At 41.1% G+C, this 19,852-nt stretch overlaps 1 protein-coding gene across 2 annotated transcripts; it reads right to left on the bottom strand.

Moving 5' to 3' along the window:
* Nucleotides 1-1,329: 1,329 nt before the first annotated feature.
* On the bottom strand, nt 1,330-19,748 carry acsl2 (acyl-CoA synthetase long chain family member 2). Of its 2 annotated transcripts, none has more exons than XM_015019775.1 (20): nt 19,472-19,748; nt 10,891-11,118; nt 10,674-10,788; nt 9,849-9,913; nt 9,656-9,745; nt 8,014-8,113; nt 6,518-6,696; nt 6,384-6,416; nt 6,140-6,191; nt 5,908-5,981; nt 5,517-5,594; nt 5,302-5,436; nt 5,081-5,215; nt 3,680-3,848; nt 3,511-3,599; nt 3,317-3,433; nt 2,935-3,078; nt 2,731-2,832; nt 2,577-2,648; nt 1,330-2,490 (listed from the first exon to the last, which is right to left on the bottom strand). In XM_015019775.1, exons 2-20 carry the CDS (start codon nt 11,101-11,103, stop codon nt 2,353-2,355), a joined length of 2,100 nt encoding a protein of 699 aa, XP_014875261.1. In that variant the 5' UTR covers nt 11,104-11,118; nt 19,472-19,748; the 3' UTR covers nt 1,330-2,352. The 2 variants fall into 2 exon arrangements, with proteins under 2 accessions (XP_014875261.1, XP_014875254.1); XM_015019768.1 differs by having other exon boundaries at nt 10,891-11,105; nt 19,472-19,747.
* Nucleotides 19,749-19,852: the final 104 nt, after the last annotated feature.

Raw genomic sequence — 19,852 nt, forward strand, 5'->3', positions numbered from 1 at the left:
GCTGAACCCCACGTTAAAAAAGCCCTCAGCCAAGTGGGGTTTTTTAAACCAATATTTTTTTTTTTTTTTTTTTTTTTTTTTTTTTTTTTTTTTGTAGTAATGGAATTCGGATGTTAAAGCAGATTATAAGGTTTTACTACGTTATTTTAGAGAGTTCGTTTTCTAATGTTACATTTAAAGAAACGTTTTATTGATCACTCGTGTTACTAAAAGTCTAAATTTTTTACTAAACAGGACTTAAACACAAACATCTTGTTTATTGTAAAAAAAAAAAAAAACTGTTCCTCTTTATCTTCTTGTGATATTTAAGTGACTTCTGTGCCATCGTGTGTGAGGGCTTCTAACGTCTCACCTCTGCATAAGGCGTCTCCGCTGCCCTGCTGAAAGGTTATCCTCTCAGACGGGAGAGAGGAACCGTCTCCACCAAGAAAAATGCTTGTACTCCCTCTAGTGGGAATTGCTGCTCACAGCAACCGGCTTTCCTTTTGTTCACAGCACCCATCCTTTGTTCTATTGTTGGTGAGAGTATGTGTTAGCGAAGAGCCTCACACATTGTTGGCATGCTAGAAAGTCCCTTCTCTTCACCCTCAACACCAGGGTTGGAAGCCAGTTTTTGTTTCTGGCCTCCTTTAATTTTGGAAGGAGTCGCACTGCTTTGTTTTCACTCTCTATTGAGATGAGCCTCGGTATGACAGCTAAACTATACGGTTATGTACACATTGGTTTCTCAGCTGTGACTTTGTTTTTCTGTCTTTCTTTCCTTTGTATGGTAACAAGTTGATTTGTTTCATTTTTATGTTGTTTTGAGTTGACCTCTGCAACCTAAGTTGTTTATGTGGCACAGAAATAACTTTAAAAATGAAGGTGCTTTTCTTAATCAGTTAAATTATTTTTTAAAGTTTTTTTTTTTTTTTTTTTTTTTTTACAGAACTAATGGGATTCTTTGTCTTTATTGTGTTACTCTGTCTAATGAAGTTTGAAAAGAGGAACCAGCTGCTTTCTCATTTGTATCTCAAAGTCTGAACATGAAGAGTCTCGAGAAAACTGTACAGGTTTATCAGTTCACATTTTATTTATCACTGCAGATTGAAATGATCTTTTATTCTGATGAGCTTAAATTAAGATATCCTCTGTACAGGTCTTACCACTGAGCTGAGAAAACCCTCAAAGCATTCACACCCCTAAAACCTCTCACAATTACAACCATAAATATCAACGCATTTTATTGGGCTTTTTGATAGACCAACATGGAAGCCCATATTTGAGAAGAAGTAAATTAGGTTTAGTTTTTGCTATTATTTGAAACATAAAACTGCATGGTGTTCATATATATATATATATTTAATATATGACAAAATAATAAAATCCAGTGCAATGCAAGGATGGCATAATTAAAGTTATTGCTAAAAGAAACCATAAAAGCTCATGTGTTACAGATAAATGTACGGTACTCATTCAATAAAAAAAATATTTCAGCTCTTCATTAAGCTTCTAGATCTACTTTTACTTCAGAGTTTTAAAATGAACCCAAAGTTGTTAAGATGTGGGTTTGGTTAAGATGCCAAAGAACTGAAATGAGGGACTAAAATAAAGTTATGTCCATTAAATCTGACATAATCCAGTTCACATTTTATAATTATTATCGATTTTGACTGATCAAAGTTTGTCTAGCTGGCAAAAGTAGCTCTTTAACACAATGCCAAAAGTGTTGCTTCATGATATTTAGGGTGAAAACATAAAACTCAACTATTTGGTACTATTCAAATAAATCGAATACCGACCGTGAAAAAGCAGGAATTTTACATGGACATTTTGTAGGCCTCCTGCATTTTGTCACTTTACTTAGAACCCAGTGAAATACATAGCAATTCATGGCTGTAACATGACGAGACATATGAAAAGTTCAAGGGGTTTAAATACTTTTACAAAGTGTGCTTATACAAGTCCCCAACATCTGTACAACACAAATCTACAAGCAATCTAACTTTCATGAGCAAAATGTCCCTCGTACACACAGACCCTTAAATCTCCTAGAAAGAAGTGCAGCATGATGAAAATGTGAATCTCTGCCTCTGAAGGTGACTTCCTAATCATATTTGTTATTCTGCTTTCTGCAAATAATAGAAAGCAGCTCCTATTACCAGTGAATAATAGGAAGGCATTAGAGTCAACGGTGAGATCGTGAATGCTTGGACGCACTGACCAGATATAGAGTTGCCACAAAACATCCGAGTGAAATTCAATCAAATATCAAGTGGAGTTAAAAGTGTTTGAAAAACAAAATATCACCACTAATTATCTTCAGGTACCATGAACAGTATTTCCCTTTGTAGACACTCGGGTGTTTTGGAGTTAAATCGGAGTCTTGTACATGTTCGCTAGCTGTTCTTGAAACACCCTGCGGATGTCGGCGCGCCTGCTCTTTAGGGTGGGCGTGAGAAGGCCGTTGGCGATGCTAAACATCTCCGGATGTAAATAAAGATCCTTCACCTGAGAAAAAGAGAAAAATCACCGTAGTGTTCCTGGCTGCTGTTAAATTTGATCTGAGATCAGTTTTGATGTCACAAACAAGTCACCTGTTCAAAGGACTTGAGCCCTGCTTCCTTCCCCACAGCCCTCATGTCTTCTAATACTGCGTTCTTTACATCCTGTCAGAGAAAAAGTTTGCTCAGCTTTTTTTTTTTTACTCTTTCAAGCTGTTAGATGAAGAACATTTGAAGTAGGACTTACTGGGTTTTGACACAGTTCCTGGTAGGACCCCACAAAGGCCCGCTCCTTAGCCCAGTCAACAAACACCTCTTTGTCAGGGACAACTATACCTACGACATAGGACTGTCGACATGAAGCACAACAGAAAGTCAAAACATCTCACACTCTCTCTTGGTAGCATTTTGCCTGCGGATTGACTGAAAACGACCTTATTGAGTGGCTCACCTGCAAACTGTCTCCATGCACAAACACCTGGAGGACGGGAACAGAACGCATGTAGACGTTCTCTATCTTCTCTGGAGCGACGTACTCTCCCTGGCACAGCTTGAAGATGTGCTTCTTTCTGTCGATGATGCGCAGCGTGCCGTTCTGACACAAGACATGGAGTGACACGAATATTTTCTCATTTAGACAAAAGACAGTTTGCACGTAAGCATTAGTAGCTGCTAAACCTATTCACGTTTTTTCAGCTTACACGTTGACCAACAGAGAGTAAAGCAGAATTCTGAAGGATTAGAATAACATAAACTACATTTCATAGAGACAAAACGTGAACAGTTCTCTCTTGATGGCCTCCATTATAGTCTTGACTATGTCCCAATCTTACTGGAAGCCACTGGCCCACATCCCCAGTGTGGAGCCAGCCGTCACTGTCCAAGGCCTCCGCTGTCCTCTCCGGGTCCTTCAGATAACCCTTGAACACACTGGGGCCGCGGATGCAGATCTACCGAGACAAAAGGACAGAAAACTATCTCCAGGATCCAGGCTAGAGGAGAACATGCGACGCATCATAAAGCTCACCTCTCCTTCTCCGTTTTTAGCAAAGTAGTTCATATCAGGGATGTCCACCACCTTCACCATAGCGCATGGCAAAGGAGCTCCAACATGACCTGAAGACAAAACAAAAGAAAAAAGACATTTGCTTATCTGATGAGGACATGCGGGCATTTTAAAAGAGCAACATCCAAACCTGTGCTGGAGTCTCCTATCAAAGAGAAAGTGCAGCCACCAGTGCACTCTGTCTGTCCGTAACCCTCACATATAATGCAGCCCATAGTGGCTCTGAGGAAGGACAACACCGTGCAGGAGATGGGTGCTGAGGCAGTCAAGGCAAACCGGAGATTACCTCCTAAACTGGCCTGAAATACAGAGTTAAACAAAATCAGCTTTTTAATATTAAAAGAAATAAAAATGGTCAAAAGACAGCCATGCTATGGATCTGAGCTCATTTCTGTCTGAACTTTTGTCGTCCTTGGTCACGGTCTCCCATCTGAATCGATACAGCAAGCCAAACTCCTTCGGTTCTATGTCGCATGTGTGAATGCCTCTTCAATGCACTCCCACAGGTCCAATATGCTGCTGGTGATTTTTGGCATCAGCTGCTGGAACAATTGTGCTTCTCTAGAGAAGCTTGGATTCGAATTTGGTGCGATTTGCGAGGCTGATTATTCACAGGTAATGTACGCACTAACGCCATGCCATTTAAATTCAAGCGATGCACAGATGAATAAAACAGTCACGATAAAACAGAGCAGAAAAAAAATTTTTGTCCATAAAATAGACTCTGAAATATTTCTAGTTTTTAAATAAAAGTATTAGAAGTATGGCCTTATCAGTTATATCGCTTGACTCAAATCGAAGACGCAATAAAGGACCGGTATTGTTAAATAATGAAGTACGGTGGTGGCAGTGTCATGATATGGGGCAGCCTGATGGGAAGAAACATCTAAGTAAACCAATAGTACCATATTATGTAAATATAATTCGGTGTACCTTAACTTTTGAATAAACTCATAAATAAGGGCAGACTAAATAATTTCCATTCTATGAATAGAATATATTAAAACTATTATGTTGCTACTATGAAACCAAGAAGAAACCAAGAATCGTGGACATCTTCTTTATGAGACAACAACAAAGTGTCTTCGGTCAGAGGCTTCTTCATAACCGTCGTAATACAGACTGTTACAGGAGTTCCTTCCTGCCACCAGCATCTACAAAACCTCTTTGAGAAACCCCAGATAACGTTACTTAGGACATTTAATTTCCCCAAGTACTTTTAACTGAACTGAATTAAAGCCACAGAAACAAATGTGGAAGAAATGCTGAGACAAAATTTACAGATGCCACTGTGGAATCTCAGTATAAAATGTGACATCATTAGTTTTAAGTAAATGAAGGTAAAAAAAAGAAGTAATTTTTTGTTTCTATTCTTAATATGACAGACTTTCACCTAAAACCTACCAGCAGAACACCCTTCAGAGCACTATACTGTTTTATAAAAAAGAAAAACGTGAAAACCCTGATATAAAAGCAACACCAGGAAACCGACTTGGGAGACGAGGCACTTGTGTGTTTCTCAGACTCTGACCTGAATTTTCTTGAACACCAGTTTATCCCACAGACTGTCGTTGCGCACAATCCCTCTGCAGAGCTCGGCCTGCTTTCTCCTGACAGCGTAGTGGAGCAGAGCCCGCTGAAACGGAGAGGTCAACGAACCCAGGATCTTAGAGGAAACCAGAGGAAAATGGAAGAGGTGAGAACCGCCTTTCTCTGGAGCCTTCTCACGGCTTAGCCGAGCGCTTCACTGACCTTGTCGTAGATGCGATTAAGAATGCGGGGCACAACGGGGAAGAGGGTCGGTTTGAGAGTCTTAATGTCGTCCATGAGAAGAGAAACGTCACCCTGGAAGAACCCCACTCGGGCTCCGTAGCAGTACATTGTGAGCTGCGACGGAGAAGGATTTTATTTGGGGCAGACAGAGAGAGAGAGAAAATAAAAAATAAAAGGCTAAGACGATAAACTACCTGGATCATCCTCTCGAACATGTGGGCAAGAGGCAGGTAAGAGATCGACACATCCTCTTGCCGGATCACAAACGAACCCTGAGAGGCGACAGGAAGAGAGATGAGCAAAGCTCGGGGGAGAGATTACGTTCAGGCAGCGGGATTACGGGCGCAGCCCCGCAGGCAATCAAACGCGTCTCTTTAGCAGCAGCTAGACAGCACAATCTTTAGACAGGGGCAATTAGTTAAAGTATCTCACAGCGACACGGGGCAATCAAACATCCAATTAATCATACCATTAGACACAGCAGGGAAGGGAGAGGGAACAGGTTTGAGATACAAGCAGATGGGAGTGCGACCCTAGCTGCAAGGCTGTTCTCAATTACACAAGGAGGTGGAAATGTAGACAGACCTCCAGGATCTTAATGACAGAGGAAGTATTGGAGGCGATGTTCCCGTGGGTGATCATGGCTCCCTTGGGCTTCCCTGGATAAATAAACAAGAAATTATTGCCGTGCCCTGCACAGCAAAAAAGGAACCTACAGCGGCACCGCAAAGAAGGCCTGCATGTGGGCACCGAGGGCCGTTCCTCTAATGATGTTAGAGAGGTGTAATTACACAGAGACCTCTGAGATCAGGCGTACCTGTGGTTCCACTGGTGAAGCAAACCACGGCCAGATCCTGAGGCTGGGGCAGCTGCGGCAGACAGCGAAAAATATGAGAACGTGACTCAGGTTTAGAGAGGAGGAAGCCCTCGGTCTGGGTCATAAGTGAGTGTTAATGACATCTTGCTGGACAGGGGCAACGACAGAGTCGTCGGGCGGGCATTTAGGAGGTCATGAATCAGTTCGGTGCGGTGATGTCGCGGCTGAGAGACGACAAACTCACCACAGGATCTTTGAGGTTCTGCTTTCCCAGCTCCTACAAAAGTGCACAGTTTACACACGGTCACCGACGGGAGCGACTGGAAAGCACGTGTGTTTGAAAAAAAGAGTCTCCGCTGAGCGCTGGCACCCACTCACCATGAGCTGCTCCCGGTTCAGGACGTCCACCTCGCACTTCTTCGCCCGCTCTCCAAAGGCTTGGCTGAAGTCGTTGAACAGAACCAGACAGGAGACTTTGGGAGTCGTGCCTTTCTCTTTGCACTCCAGCAACAACGCTGCCCTCTCCTCTCGGTCACAGACAACCAGGGACATCTCAGCTAAACAAACACACACACACACACACAAACAAAGGTTTGCATCAATGTAACTTTTGGACATTCTGAACAGCTAAAAACCACAAAGCTGCAGGTATTTTATTGGGATTGAATGTGGTAATAATTACTCACTGAGGGACAATACATGTTATTTATATTCAAACCAACACAAAGCGGAAGGAAAAGCATTTTTTTTTCTTTTGTTTTGTTTTAACAACTAACAATCTGAAGAGGCATGCATGTGCATTCAGAGCCCTGAGTGGAACCGGCTTTCCCTCTAACATTTTTCACATTTGGAGACTAAAGTTTTTTGCCCTCGTTTGTTGCAAAGCATCTCAAGCTCAGTCGGGTGTAATGGAGAAACACGGCCATGAATATAATTGATCTGATCGTCAACGTTCGAGTCTTGGTCACACATTTTCAGTTGGATGCATGTCCTTTACTTTGACTGAGCCATTCTAAGGAATGCATTTTGATTTAAACGTTCCAATGTGGCTCTGTTGAATCTTTATGGTTACTCTTCCTGCTTGAAGGTTAAACTCCCCCTCAGTCTGAAGTCTTTTCCTACTTTGAAACAGTTTCCTTCCAGGGTTTTCCTGCGCTTACATCTGTCCATCTTCACCACTTCAAAGCTTAAAATATTATTTTTTAACATAACTCTGGCTTAAACTTCTCCACAACTTCTATCTCTGACTTGTCTGCTGAATTCTTTGGTCTTTTGTGATGCTGTTTGTTTACTTATGTTCTCAACGAGGCCGTCACAGAAAAGCTGGGCTTCTTCAGACTGACAATAACGACTGTCGGTATAAAGGCGGCTGAATAGAAACGCACAACACACTTTTCAAATTTTTAGTCATTTGAAAAAGATCCAAGGTCACAAAGGCCTGACTGTAGCTGCACTTGAAAAGTGCTTGATATTTACCTCAGTTGACTCCATCTCCTCTAGTTTCTTCTTTTCTGATAGTTATTTTAAAGGTTCAATGTAGAAACATTTTAAATGTTTGAAATGATGTCCCATTTTTAAAAGAATAGAGTTTAGCAGGAAGATCTTAGTGGTTTTAAACAACCACAACACCAAAGTCCCACCAAAGAACAGCTCATTTAAACATACAAAAAAATAAAATAAAATAAAATCTGATTGTTTTTGTCATAAAAAACTTTAGAAGAAAGTTTAACAAACACTTTGTTCGTGATGATCTCTCTACATTTTCTCTATTGACTCCGACTTGTTTGTTCTGCTGAGGTTCTTCTTTTTTCTTTTTTTAATGAAGACTCAGAGTTTGAGACGTGAACCAGGCAGGAAGATCTTGGTTTTCTCACCAAGGTTGAGGATGTGGACCATGGCCTCCGTCCCCAGCGTGTCGTACAGCGGAACCAGAGCCATGGAGTAGGTGTAGCAGGCCATCTCTGAGATGATCCACTGCCGCCAGCAGAGGGAGACAAAGCAGCGTGGTTAGACACACACACACACACTGTTCAGCATTTAGGTAGATGATTACACGCCACACATTTAAATTAAGCATATTTACACACCCTAAAGACACATTTATTAGGTATAAGAAGAAAGTGCCTGTGTGGAGTAATGCAATAAATAATCCCATCTTCTTTCAGTTATATCAATTTGACATTTCCGTGGCATATAGCCAAAGTGAACAACAGTCATCTCATTATTATTTTACGCAAAAGCAGGTAAAATGCAACATCAATCTTTAAAATGTAAAAAAAATAAAAAAAATCCATCAGTTCATTAGTATTAATTTCTCAGTCATTAAGTAAAAGTTAATCTGATGACATGCTTGTGTCTCTCGCCGCAGTAATGTGTTATATATGTACATTTGCAACAAATAAGATCAAACAACGTCTGATTTAAAGCAACAGTTTCTGTTTTCAGCCGTAGAAACCCATAATAACGACTCTCTGGGGAAGTCAAATAAAGCTGCTTAATTTTAACACCTCATCCTCTCACCGCTCCTGCATAAATAACTTTAGAATTAAAAAATGAGCTGGTTTGTAAATGATTTCAACGGCGCCAAGGAGGTAAACAGCCTGCCCTCCTAATGGACGCAATTAAAGGACAAAACATTTTTATGATACTGAAGACTCAAGAGTTAATGCTGAGCCTACCCTTTCTGCACTAATCCAGCAGTAAAACGCTTCACAGTACGATTAATGTAAGGTGATGTGTGTCTGAAAAAGAACAAGCTTAAATCATTGGAGGAAAAAAAAAACCCCGCAAAATCGAACCAAGTATTTTTCTTCTGGTTTCTAGTTATGGGTGAAATAATCTACCAGTAGAACTAGAACTTTTTCCATCAACATCAATGAATTATTGACATATAACAAGCTCATATTTCTTCCTGAAAAGCTACTTGTAAGTTAGTTTTGTCTTATCCCAAAATGTCAAAAGATGTTTGCAGTAGAAACTAGACAAAAAAAATATATACCTGGTAATATTTTGTGTTTTTGCAGTGAGTCCATGAGGTGTTTGTGATGAAATAAAGGGTTTAATTTAATCAGATATGGAGTAAAATCTAGCAAAGCGTCCACATGCTACTTAACAAATGTAAGGCATTTTAGGCCTCCTTTTTACATAATTCATCACTTTTTTTTTATTTAAGATGCCAGCAGAGGCCTGTAGAGCCTTGAATGAAGGTTTTAGGTTATTTATCTGAGTGCCGTCTGTCCTCTAGGTGAACCTGCTGTTAGGGAAAATAGTTTTAAACATTTTCTGTTTGCAAATAGTTTCACCTGGTATGCAGAGGAGCAATAACTGCTTCTCTGAGATTTTTACTGGTTTGTTAAAATAATTTCCTTCTGAGACCATTGTGTGTGTGCAGCTGCTCGTGAGCAGAGAGGCGAGCCACACACACACGCAGGCACGCACGCACAGTAGCTTTCGTCAAGCTGTCAATGGAGACGATTTAGGTTTCCTGGAGTCTAGGCTGAAAACATGAATTCCCACCTCTGGCCTGTTTGGAGAGTAAACCCCAACAAACTGCTGGCAACCTTTGGCAATCATCCCACTCCCCATCCACTGAGCCTGCTGAGCCACCTGGAGGGTTGGAGAGCTCCAGTCAACACACAGTAAAGACTGAGGCTTTACGCAGGAATGGTGCCGTGACGGACGGAGAGATCAAACTTTAGTCGCGTCAAACCTCGGAGTAGGAGATCCACTCGTAGGGCTGGCCTGGCTTCCTGTAGCCGAGACATGGACCATCTCCTGCAGGCCACAAACAGTTACCATTTATACAACAGTAGCAGTCGCTGCGTCTGAACGCAGCAGGTCTGACTTTTAAAGTTTCTTGCCTCTTCCACCAGCGGCAAGAAACAAACTTTTTACGCACTTTTACAATTTGCTTTTGCACTTTGATTGTTTTTGTTATTTACACCAGTTGGACCGTTTTACATTATGTCACAACACAAACCCGTATTTAACTGGGATTTTATGTGACAGAGCAAGACAAAGTAGAGCATAACTCTGAAGTAAAAAGGAGCTGACAGCTGCATTGTTATTCAATCCCCTTTAATCTGATGCACGTAAATAAAATCTACATGAGCCTTCAGAAGGCAGGGAGTTTGGATTTACGAGAATATGGATCTAGCAGAAGAAGAAAAAATGCAGAGACAAAAGTAAGAATTATATGGCAATTTTAGACAAAAAAAAATACTCGGTATAGACGGCAATTTGACGAGCCTAAACAAAAATTTTTAAGTGTAGATGTGGGAAGCTGGTGAAGACATGTCTTAAAAGAGATTGCATCAAAAGGTGGGGACACAATGTATCAACTTCTGGGCCTGAATGGAAATATCAAACGTTTCAGACATGAGATGGTTTAAAAAAAATAAAACAAAAAGCAAGTCGTGTATGACTTTCCTTACACACTTATACACTACTCTTTGTGCCACTTCTCACACAAAAATCATAGTAAAATGACATTTAGCGAGGCATGGTGGGAAGAGAGCCCTGCTTCATCCATCACCTGATATCCTCAGACCTCTCTGGAACATCTCATACACCGTCCTGATGTCATCGTAGTAAAACTCCAGCAGATTGTCGTCTTTAAGGAGAGCAGATCTCCTGCAGCTGGGGTCTCCCTGCGGACAGATCAAACATTTACCGGCGACCGAACGCTCTGCCACGTCGATGACATTAGCGCGCAGCCAAAGGCTTAAATGTCAGCGGTGGGGGCCACTCACGCCGACAGCTACGGACTGGGCTCGCAGATCACAGGGAGGACGAACGGGCCGGGGCCGGGTCAGCAGCCAGTACACGGTGAGGGACGCCAGGGCCCCCAACCCCAGCAGGGAGGAGGTCGACAGGGACGGCAGGAGACTCCACAGCTCCTCCGCTTCGGAGCCTTTGAGTCCTGCGTGGGAGCAAAGCGAACGCAACCACTCCTGGAGCTGCATGGCTGCAAGAAATGCCTGGAGAAATGCATGAAAATGACACGGTGCAGAAGCAAATGTTTAAGTCTGCACACAAAAACAAACACGGAGATGTAATTTATTCTGCTGCGCTGCAGTTCTCTCTCTCTCCTTTTTTTTTAAATCTTTACATCATTGTCCAGTTTGCTTGCAGGTATGGCACAAGAAATGTTAGAAAATGGTTGAAAATTGTCTTGTGGTTTGTATTTTCTTATTGCAAAATCTTACATTTTAATAAGAAACACCAAACACTTTATGAAAGATTTCAACAATTTTATACAGTGCGGTTGAAATTGGCCGCCCCAAAAAAAGCCCTGCACATGATGCTGCCACCTCCGTGTTTCACAGTTGGGATGTTCTTCCCAGGCTTACAAGCACACCTGTTTTTCCTCCAAATGCAATGAAAACTACAATTTGGCTTTTGATATTTCTGCTGGAGTAATGGCTTCCTCCTCGTTGAGTGGCCTTTCAGCCCATGTCGGTGCAGGACATGTTTCACTGTCCTACCAGCTTCAGCCAACATCTTTGGCTTTTGTTCTAGGGTGGATTTGACCGTTTCTGTCCAAAACCCGCTAGCCTCTGGGACAGAGAATCTCTCTCCTTCCTGACTGAGGAGATTCCCATCGTTGGACATTCCCATCATGTCTATTCTTCCATATAATAGTTGGAACAGATGAACTCTCTAACAAAATTCCCAGACGTTGTTAAAGTCTTCCTAAACCTTGTGGGAGAAAGTGCTGTGAACTGAAGAAATAAAATCCTTTCTAAAGTTTTGGCAGCAACTTTCACCGCCACCCACTGCACATCACCATGAGACCACCAGGCATGAGGGTGGCGGTGTCATGCTCTGGGGTTACTTCTTAGATAGGACCGGCGTGGGTTTTTTTTGTCAATGCAGATAAAATTGTGAACAGTCCGGAATATCAGTCAGTTTTGGCCCAAACCGTCCACAGAGGGAGAGCAAGCAGAGTTCTTCTGATTAATACAGATTTTATCGGGTATCTGAGCGGTAAAATCTGCCCACCTGCCTCAAATAAAAGTCAGCGAAAATGCAAAAGCGTGGAATCTGGCTGAATGTGTGGTCAGCGGCCCGAAGGCTTGGCACTACTCAGAGAGAGAGAGAGGGAGAGAGAGAGAGAAAGAGACGAGGAGGAGAAGAAAAGGCTTGGGCACAAACAGGGAGGGCTGGTGGAGAGACATCAGGAAGTAGAAACGATTGGCTCAACAGAAACAGGCGCTGAGGTTACTCTCAGTCATGCTCTGCCACGGTTTCACCCGAAAGAGAGCAGAAACAAAACAAAACAAAAAAAAATAAATAAATAAAAAATCTGGGTGAGTACAGTAGCGAGGAGCTGACGGAGGAGGAGGATCAACAAGGTCCGGCCCTAATGATTCATGGCCAGACTCCACTGCTCATAGCAAAGCTGAGCGTTTGATGGATTGAACACAAACAAACTCTATAACAGCGTTCACACACAACAGGGAGCTAATGTCACCCTCTCTGGCAAAATGATTTCATCTAGTTTCACCAGAAAAACAAACTCATGTCACTGAATAAATCCCTCCACTTCCCACTCTGACGCCCGTTCTTGAATACCCCTCAACCTCTCACCTACTTTCTCCCCCCAGCACCCGATCAGGAGTGGGAGAAGGTGGGGGGTTGGAGGGGGGGGGGGACCAAGCGGCATCTCACATCCCTCCCTCCCCTCTCTTTTCTCACCAGGCTGACGCTACGCCGCTTCCCTTCCTATTCTTGGGTAAAGTGAAGCCGCACTCGAACCTCAGAGGATTTCTAATCTTCGCCGAAGCAGCAATTTATGCGAGCGAAAGCCGTTTAGTTTCCACTTTACACCTGCTGAAGCAGCAAAGCAGCCGCTGATCCCCTTGAGGGCTTTCATGAGGGTAAACAAATGGAAAACAAAAGGCTTGACAAAATGTGACATAGAAAAAATGACGGTGTGCAGCAAAGAGGGCTTCCTGCAGTCCCCCCCCACCCCCCCGCCTCATTTCTGTCTCTCCTCGACCCCCATCCATCCTCTCTTACCGGCTTTCATCGGAGCTCAGACAAGGACCATTGTACTGCCAGCCTTTTACTCCTCAAAGACGAGACAAAAGAGATGACAAACACACGTGAAATTAAAAAAAAAAAGTGAACTTTCAGTCTGAGCCATTTCCTTTTTAAAATGCTACAGAATCCCTAAGTTCTCATGAGAGCAGGAACCTTTTTTTTTTATTATTTGTAGAGAAGTGATTTTATCATCTTTCAATGTGAAAGTAAGAGTTAGCCTTCACACAGAAAGCTGTAAGGGAGCAGAGTGCCTGGTCACCGCGAGAAGGCAGGTATGTAGCAGAAAGCATGGAGCGGTTTCCATGTCCACGCACATGCCAGCAAGCTGAAACACAGCTGGTGAGAAACACAAGCAACCAGCATCATTTGCTAGAGGTGGGAAACCCAAAACCACAGCCGGTTTAAAACCTGCATTCCAGGTTTTCAGAAAAACCTGGAATGTGACGTTGTGTGGAATCCCTCTCTCTCTGTAGTCAACAACCGTATGAAAAGTAACGGTTACATGTTTTTTTTTGTTTTTGTTTTTTTTGGGGGGTGGGGGAGTTGTGGGGGGGCCTAAAACGCTCAAAGTGTATAATGTTCTGCTATTCAGAGGAGTAATTAAATGGAGAACCCAGCTGGTCAATCCTTCCAGTTCCACTTGAACCCAACAAGAATAAAACTGCTTGTGGTAAACACATTTCCATTTATAGCTGTAGATTTACACGGCCATCCACAATTATCAACCACAGTAAAGATCCATCAATCCATTTTCTACACCTACTTATACTTTTCAGGTTTGCGGTCGTCGTGCGAGATGAAGGGCACAGTGTGGAAATATCTGACCTTTAATGCAAATGCATTTGCTCAGTGGGGAAAATTCTCAATATTTTTTACCAACATCACCGCACATCTAAATAATAAATCTAACTGAAGTAATTTTTTTTCTTATTTTACTTTAGAATGTCAAGGAATTCTTGACTTGTATTCTAGGCTTTGCTCTTTCGAAAGGGTGTAAATATGACAAATCTCCAAAATGAGATCATGCCCACTGATAAGTACAGCAGAGGACCTGTGATGCTGTGGGTGTGTTTTTCGCTTTAAGGATCTTTACAGAATCCGTACATAAGATCTTAATACGGTAGATCCTACCAAAGAAAAAGAAAGGTCATCATTTTTTCCGTCAATCTGATAAAAATGATCCAGCATGATCGACCTTCTTCTAACCGCTTCAGTCCTCAGGCCTAAATCCTGTAGAAAACCCACAAGTCTGGATAATCTAAAAAGATTGAATCTTCAAAGATCTCTCTCTCTCTCTCTATTCACCCCAAGCTTGTGGAACAACCTCGACATCTTTTCCGCACACGAGGATCACGATGCATCCAAAAGTACGCTCCAGTTTCCTGACACATCGACACGCGGACAGAGGAGGGTGCAGATCGAAGCGATCAAACGTCAAGTCTGTGTGAGTGATGACACTTCCTCCTGAGCCGCAAACACCAACGTTGCATAGAAGACGACACAATGACAGAAGGCGTAGATAACAGCAGGCGGGCCACTTAAGTTTGAGCCTTCAGAATAGGATGAATAGAAGCTGGACAAGAGCAAGTGGGACGTTAAGCCCTGAGCTGAAAGGCTCTGTGTTCAGGCAAGCTTGTGCATAACTGTGTGACGAAGTAATCAAGTCTCTACTCGCCTATTTAAAATCTCCGCCACTTGAAGGCCGCTTTTTTGTAGCAGAGTGGATTTTTTATTTTTTTTATATATATAATTTGAAGTTATTTTTAAACGTCTTTTGAGGTTGAAAAGCTTCAAAAAAGAAAAAAAGAAGAAAAAAATATCACAACGAAGGTCTAAGAGAGCACTTTAGATTGTTGTCATGGTAATCACATAGTGCACAACATCATCCAATCAGCACTGCCTAATCTAGGGCAGATTTTCTCATTTTCTGTACTTCAAAGAATGATAGCTGTGCACTTCGTATGAGTGACTGATTAGTTTCTGGGTTTACTTTCAGAGCATGTCCTCTTCTCTGAAAAGACATATGTATTTTGACTCATTAGTTCATTTGAGCGCCTCCACTTTTTTTCCATACACTTTTCACCACATTACTTCTGCTTACTTTGTGCTATTTCAACCATTAAACTTTTACCATAGTCTGCTTTTGGTAAATCGTTTGTAAAATAAATGTGATCATCTTGGGTCCCGCTGAAATGAATGAACCATCCCATAATTTATGTAAAATTCAGCTATCCTTTTTTACAGCTAACTACTTCCGCGTAGGTTCAGCTAGAAACGGCATTCAAACTTTAAAATGTAGTCAGTCATATCCTTTAGCTAATTCTGTTTATTTCAGGGGGTTTTTCTTATAACTTTTATGAATTTCATAAATTCCTTCCCACCTTAAATGCTACTGAAAGCTTGAATACTTGCAGAACTTTTATCTCATTAGCTTTCGAGCTATTTTTGACCTAAAAACAAATATTTCTTAAGAGTAGTGAATTAATGAATTAATGTTGGCCAACCTGATAATTTGGAGTGTGTTACTGTAAGTCAACATGCATGTGCTAGCCTAGATGCTACGATTATTTTACCTAGTTTTAGATCTTTAGCTAATTTTAGCTTTTACATGTTTTTTTTTTGTTTTCACACACGACATGGAGTATGTTACTGTAGGTCAAGATGTTAATCCTAACCTAGAGGCTATCATTTGTATTTCAACTAGCTTTAGCGTTTTAGCTAATTTATGACCTTAATTTAGCTTTGTAAACAGTGTTCTGCATGAATTTCTAATACTCTGGGTGCGATTTTTGCATTGACTTAAAGTTTCCTCTCTCCTACAGTTTTTCTCTTTGCGCTTTGCAGGCTTTTGCTTTATTTTGCTGCTTCCGCCTATTTTCTTACATTTCTGCATGTCTTCTGCAGTGAATTTCAAATGTCTCTGCAATTTTCACTAAAAAATGCATTGAATGCAGAGAATGCATTCAAGCTGCATTCTCGCAGCAAATGCACATTTTTCCGTGTAAAATTTAACCTTAGACATGTTTTGTAGAGTGATAATTATGGTCAGAAAACTCTGGAATGTGTTTTGGCAACATCTGCGATGCAGCTTGAAAACAGGAAAGACGGGACAATAAAAAAGGTGAAGAATTTTAATTTAAATTCCACTTTCCATTTAAAAGTGGCAGCTGTAAATTATTTTCAAGAGTTTACTGTCAAATACTCAACGTGACTGTGGTAAAAATAATAACTCTGAAGGCTGCTTTGAACACAATGCATGTCTTAAAAAAAAACGTATTTGCACTGGCAATCAGCAACAAAGTGTTTTTTATGATTGAAACAAACTTTTTGGTCATGATCATTACAAGAATGAGATGAAGTGTAAGTAAACGCTTTGTGCAGTGGCTAAGTAAGCTTCTGTGGTGATCTGAGCAACGGCAGGGAATGACCCAGAAAACTACAGGAGGTGACATGTGCAGGGGGGAGGTTTTGCAGCAACACCACAGAACAGGCAGAAACAATAGCAGTGGACTCTGCACAGACTCCCTCCAATAAGTTGTCGGATTGTGCTTGTTGTGTAGATATGTGCTTCATAGTAAAGCTATTTTTTACCTTCACGCGGTACGGGGGAGAAAAATGTAATGAGGGACGGCTTTACATCTTGCTTCTTGACTTTCCAAAGGACAAAATGGGGTCTCTATGAGTCTCAAATTCACTCAAAAACATCCAGGCCTCAAACAATAAAGGCTTTGTTCCTCTTTTTTTCTTCCTTAGTATTAAATCTTCACTTTCCTGCCACTAAGAAGAACGAGACTCTAACATGACATTGTACACTAAGGCTACATTCCACTTTCCAGGCATCACCTTCACATATTTCCTGCCTTAATTTAGTGCTTTAGAACAATTTCAGTAATTTATGGAAAAACAGGAAACATCAAAAATAATGATTAACATGCACTTTAAAATGTATTAATACAAAGAGAGGAAGAGGGGCATCAAAAACAAATCCACAATATCACATTTATGTAATTAAGAAGCATTTTACTGAATGAAATGTATTTTATACACCTTTGTTTACAGTTACGGAGGTTAAATGTTTCTTAAAGTTTCTGACTTGGTTTTGACACTGCAGAAGGGATTTTGACAAACTCCTTCACTCAGATCATCTCCAGGTCTTGTAGGTTTCAGGGCTGTCGCTAGGCAACACAGAGTTTCAGTTCCCTACAAAGATGTTCTATTGGGCTCAGGTCTGGAGACTGACTGGGCCACTCCAGAACCTTGAAATGCCTCTTAAAGAGCCACTCCTTAGTTCCCCTGGTGGTATGCTTTGGGTCACCGTCATGCTGGAAGACCCAGTCACGACCAATCTTCAATACTCTCAGTGACAGAAGGCAGCTGTTGCCCAAAATCTCACCATGCAAGGCCTCGTTCATCCCCTGCTCAATGCAGTGTAGTCGTTCTGACCTCGTTGCAGAAAAGCACCCAAAAGCATATTTCTGGGACGGTGTTCCTGGGATTGTTCTTATGTTTCTCCTCCCTCCAAACACGGCAAAAGGACTTTACACCAAGCAGTTATATTTTGGTCTCATGTAACTTCATGACCTCGTCCCACGCCTCGTCTGGATCATCCAGACGGTTATCGGCAGACTTCAGGCGGGCCTAGACGAGTGCTGGCTTGATCAGGGCAACCCTGCTAGTGCTGCAGGATGTTTAGCGCATGACTGTGTGCCACTACTTGCCATTACTATGGTAACCTATGAGGCAACCAGATGTATTTTTTTTCCCCAGCAATTGATACTGAGCTGATTTTCCAGTTGAATTGATTGAATTTTTGCTATTCAATGTTGAAATGATCAGCTGATGAAAACCTGTAAGCTGTAATAAACATTGTTAGAATAGATAAGTAAGATTTGAGCCAGAGGCAAGGCCACAGAAAGTGCAGCCTTCCCATAAAAGGAAGGAAATGAAAAATGTATCAATCCTAAGCAGGTTTTTGGTGTATATCAGAAGATTCTGGATATTATAAACACTCGGTTTTTCTCTCCAGTAGAACTGACTGGGAGGCAATGCACCGAATAAATCCTCCCCAAGGAAAAATGCCCCAGTCTACAGTAAGGCTGAGCAACCAAGTAATGCAGCTGCAGCGAGGCCAGGAACTGAATTTCAATCACACAATAAATAAATCACATACAGTGTTGGAAGACTTCTACCTGGTCTGTAGCACGGTGCAGATCCAAGAAACGTGAAAAATTTAAAACCACTAGATGCCCACTATCTCTAGTGATACAAAGCTAAATGTCAGGTAAAAGATCAGGGGATATGGCAGTAATTACCCTGGATGGTAGAATAATTTGTCACGACAATGTTCAGTGGACACAGAGCTGAAAATATACTTGAATGGCGTAAAACTGATCTGAAGAGTCGGGAGAGGATAAATACCAAATTTGGGGGCTATGAGGGCGAGGGGGTGTGGGGTTGGAGTTAATGCTTCAAACAACTTGTGTCAAAAATACTTGAGGCGGTCCAACTAAATTCAAACGTTATTCTTTTTCCCATGATTGATTTTCTTTTTGCTTATTTTCACACATTTTCTTTAAAAAGCTACAGTATGTTTAGTATGCTTCATGTATTCTATTCATCAAGAACGACAAGCTACAGCTGTTCATTCAAGTAATCCAAGTACTAAAAAAACAAAACTTACTATGAAGAAATAAATAAAAAATATTTTAACTTAGATTTTTATTTTTTTATTTTTTTGGATGGGGAGAGATGATTCTGTTTTCCTGTAAAAGAAAAAGTTGCATTTCTCAAATTTAAAACGTGCAATAATTAGTTGTTGAATAAAGTACCATTATCTATCATTTATTCACAAAAATAACAAAATAAGAAAAAAAAATAACAAGAAGAAAGTAATATACCATAAATTAAACGTTTCTGCGGGGTTATAAATCACAACCAGTTCATTTTAAGCTAATCAATAAAAACCGAATATTACAGTTGGTATTGTGCAAATTGTTTCGTCTAAGAACCTCACCTTTGTTCACATTAAAACCGCTAAAGTGCGTTTATTTACACCTAGTACAACCGTGTAAGCACATTTTCATTCATCTCCTCTGAGATCTAAAAGCTGCAACAGGCTCTCAGCTCCGGAGTCTGGGAAAAGTCTTAACAGCCTGCTGCTGCAAAACTTTTCTGCTTGGAAAGCTGAACCTCCAAAGCAATAATAATAAAAAAATAATAATAAAAGCGTTGGTTTTTCAAACTCAGAACAACCCAACATGGTGCGAAGCTGCAGACGAAACTTACCTGAGTACGAAGCAGGCCTGGGAAAGGAACTTTGATTGCACCGCGAGTTTTAGTTTTCCTGCAGGAGATCCATCAGAATTTGTTCACGTGTCAAGTTACCACACAAAAAGCTTTTATTTCCGGTTAAACGTGTAGAGTAAAATTCATTCAGAAACTGCGACGAGGCCTGAAATATGACATGGAATGTCTTGCTTTGTCGAATAAGAATGATAAATTAAGCTAAACGCTTTCAATTGCTTCTTTAAAATATAAATCCACAATTTCAGCACTTTCATGTCCAATTGTTCATTGACAAATTAAGTAGTACAACAATAACAATGATAATAATAGTAATCATAAATTAATATGAATCGTCATCGGTCATGGGAGTTGCTTTGTTTT

Source organism: Poecilia latipinna, unplaced genomic scaffold (assembly GCF_001443285.1).
Source record: "Poecilia latipinna isolate Pla-1442-1.1 unplaced genomic scaffold, P_latipinna-1.0 Scaffold82, whole genome shotgun sequence".
NCBI lineage: Eukaryota > Metazoa > Chordata > Actinopteri > Cyprinodontiformes > Poeciliidae > Poecilia > Poecilia latipinna.

Coding starts and splice junctions, on each gene's coding strand:
- acsl2 (XM_015019775.1), bottom strand. CDS start 11,103: ATGCAGCTCCAGGAGTGGTTGCGTTCGCTTTGCTCCCACGCAGGACTC. Junction 6,192..6,383: donor AGAACCTCAAAGATCCTGTG/GTGAGTTTGTCG, acceptor TGTCTGCCGCAG/CTGCCCCAGCCTCAGGATCT. Junction 3,079..3,316: donor ATGTGGGCCAGTGGCTTCCA/GTAAGATTGGGA, acceptor GTCTTGTGTCAG/AACGGCACGCTGCGCATCAT.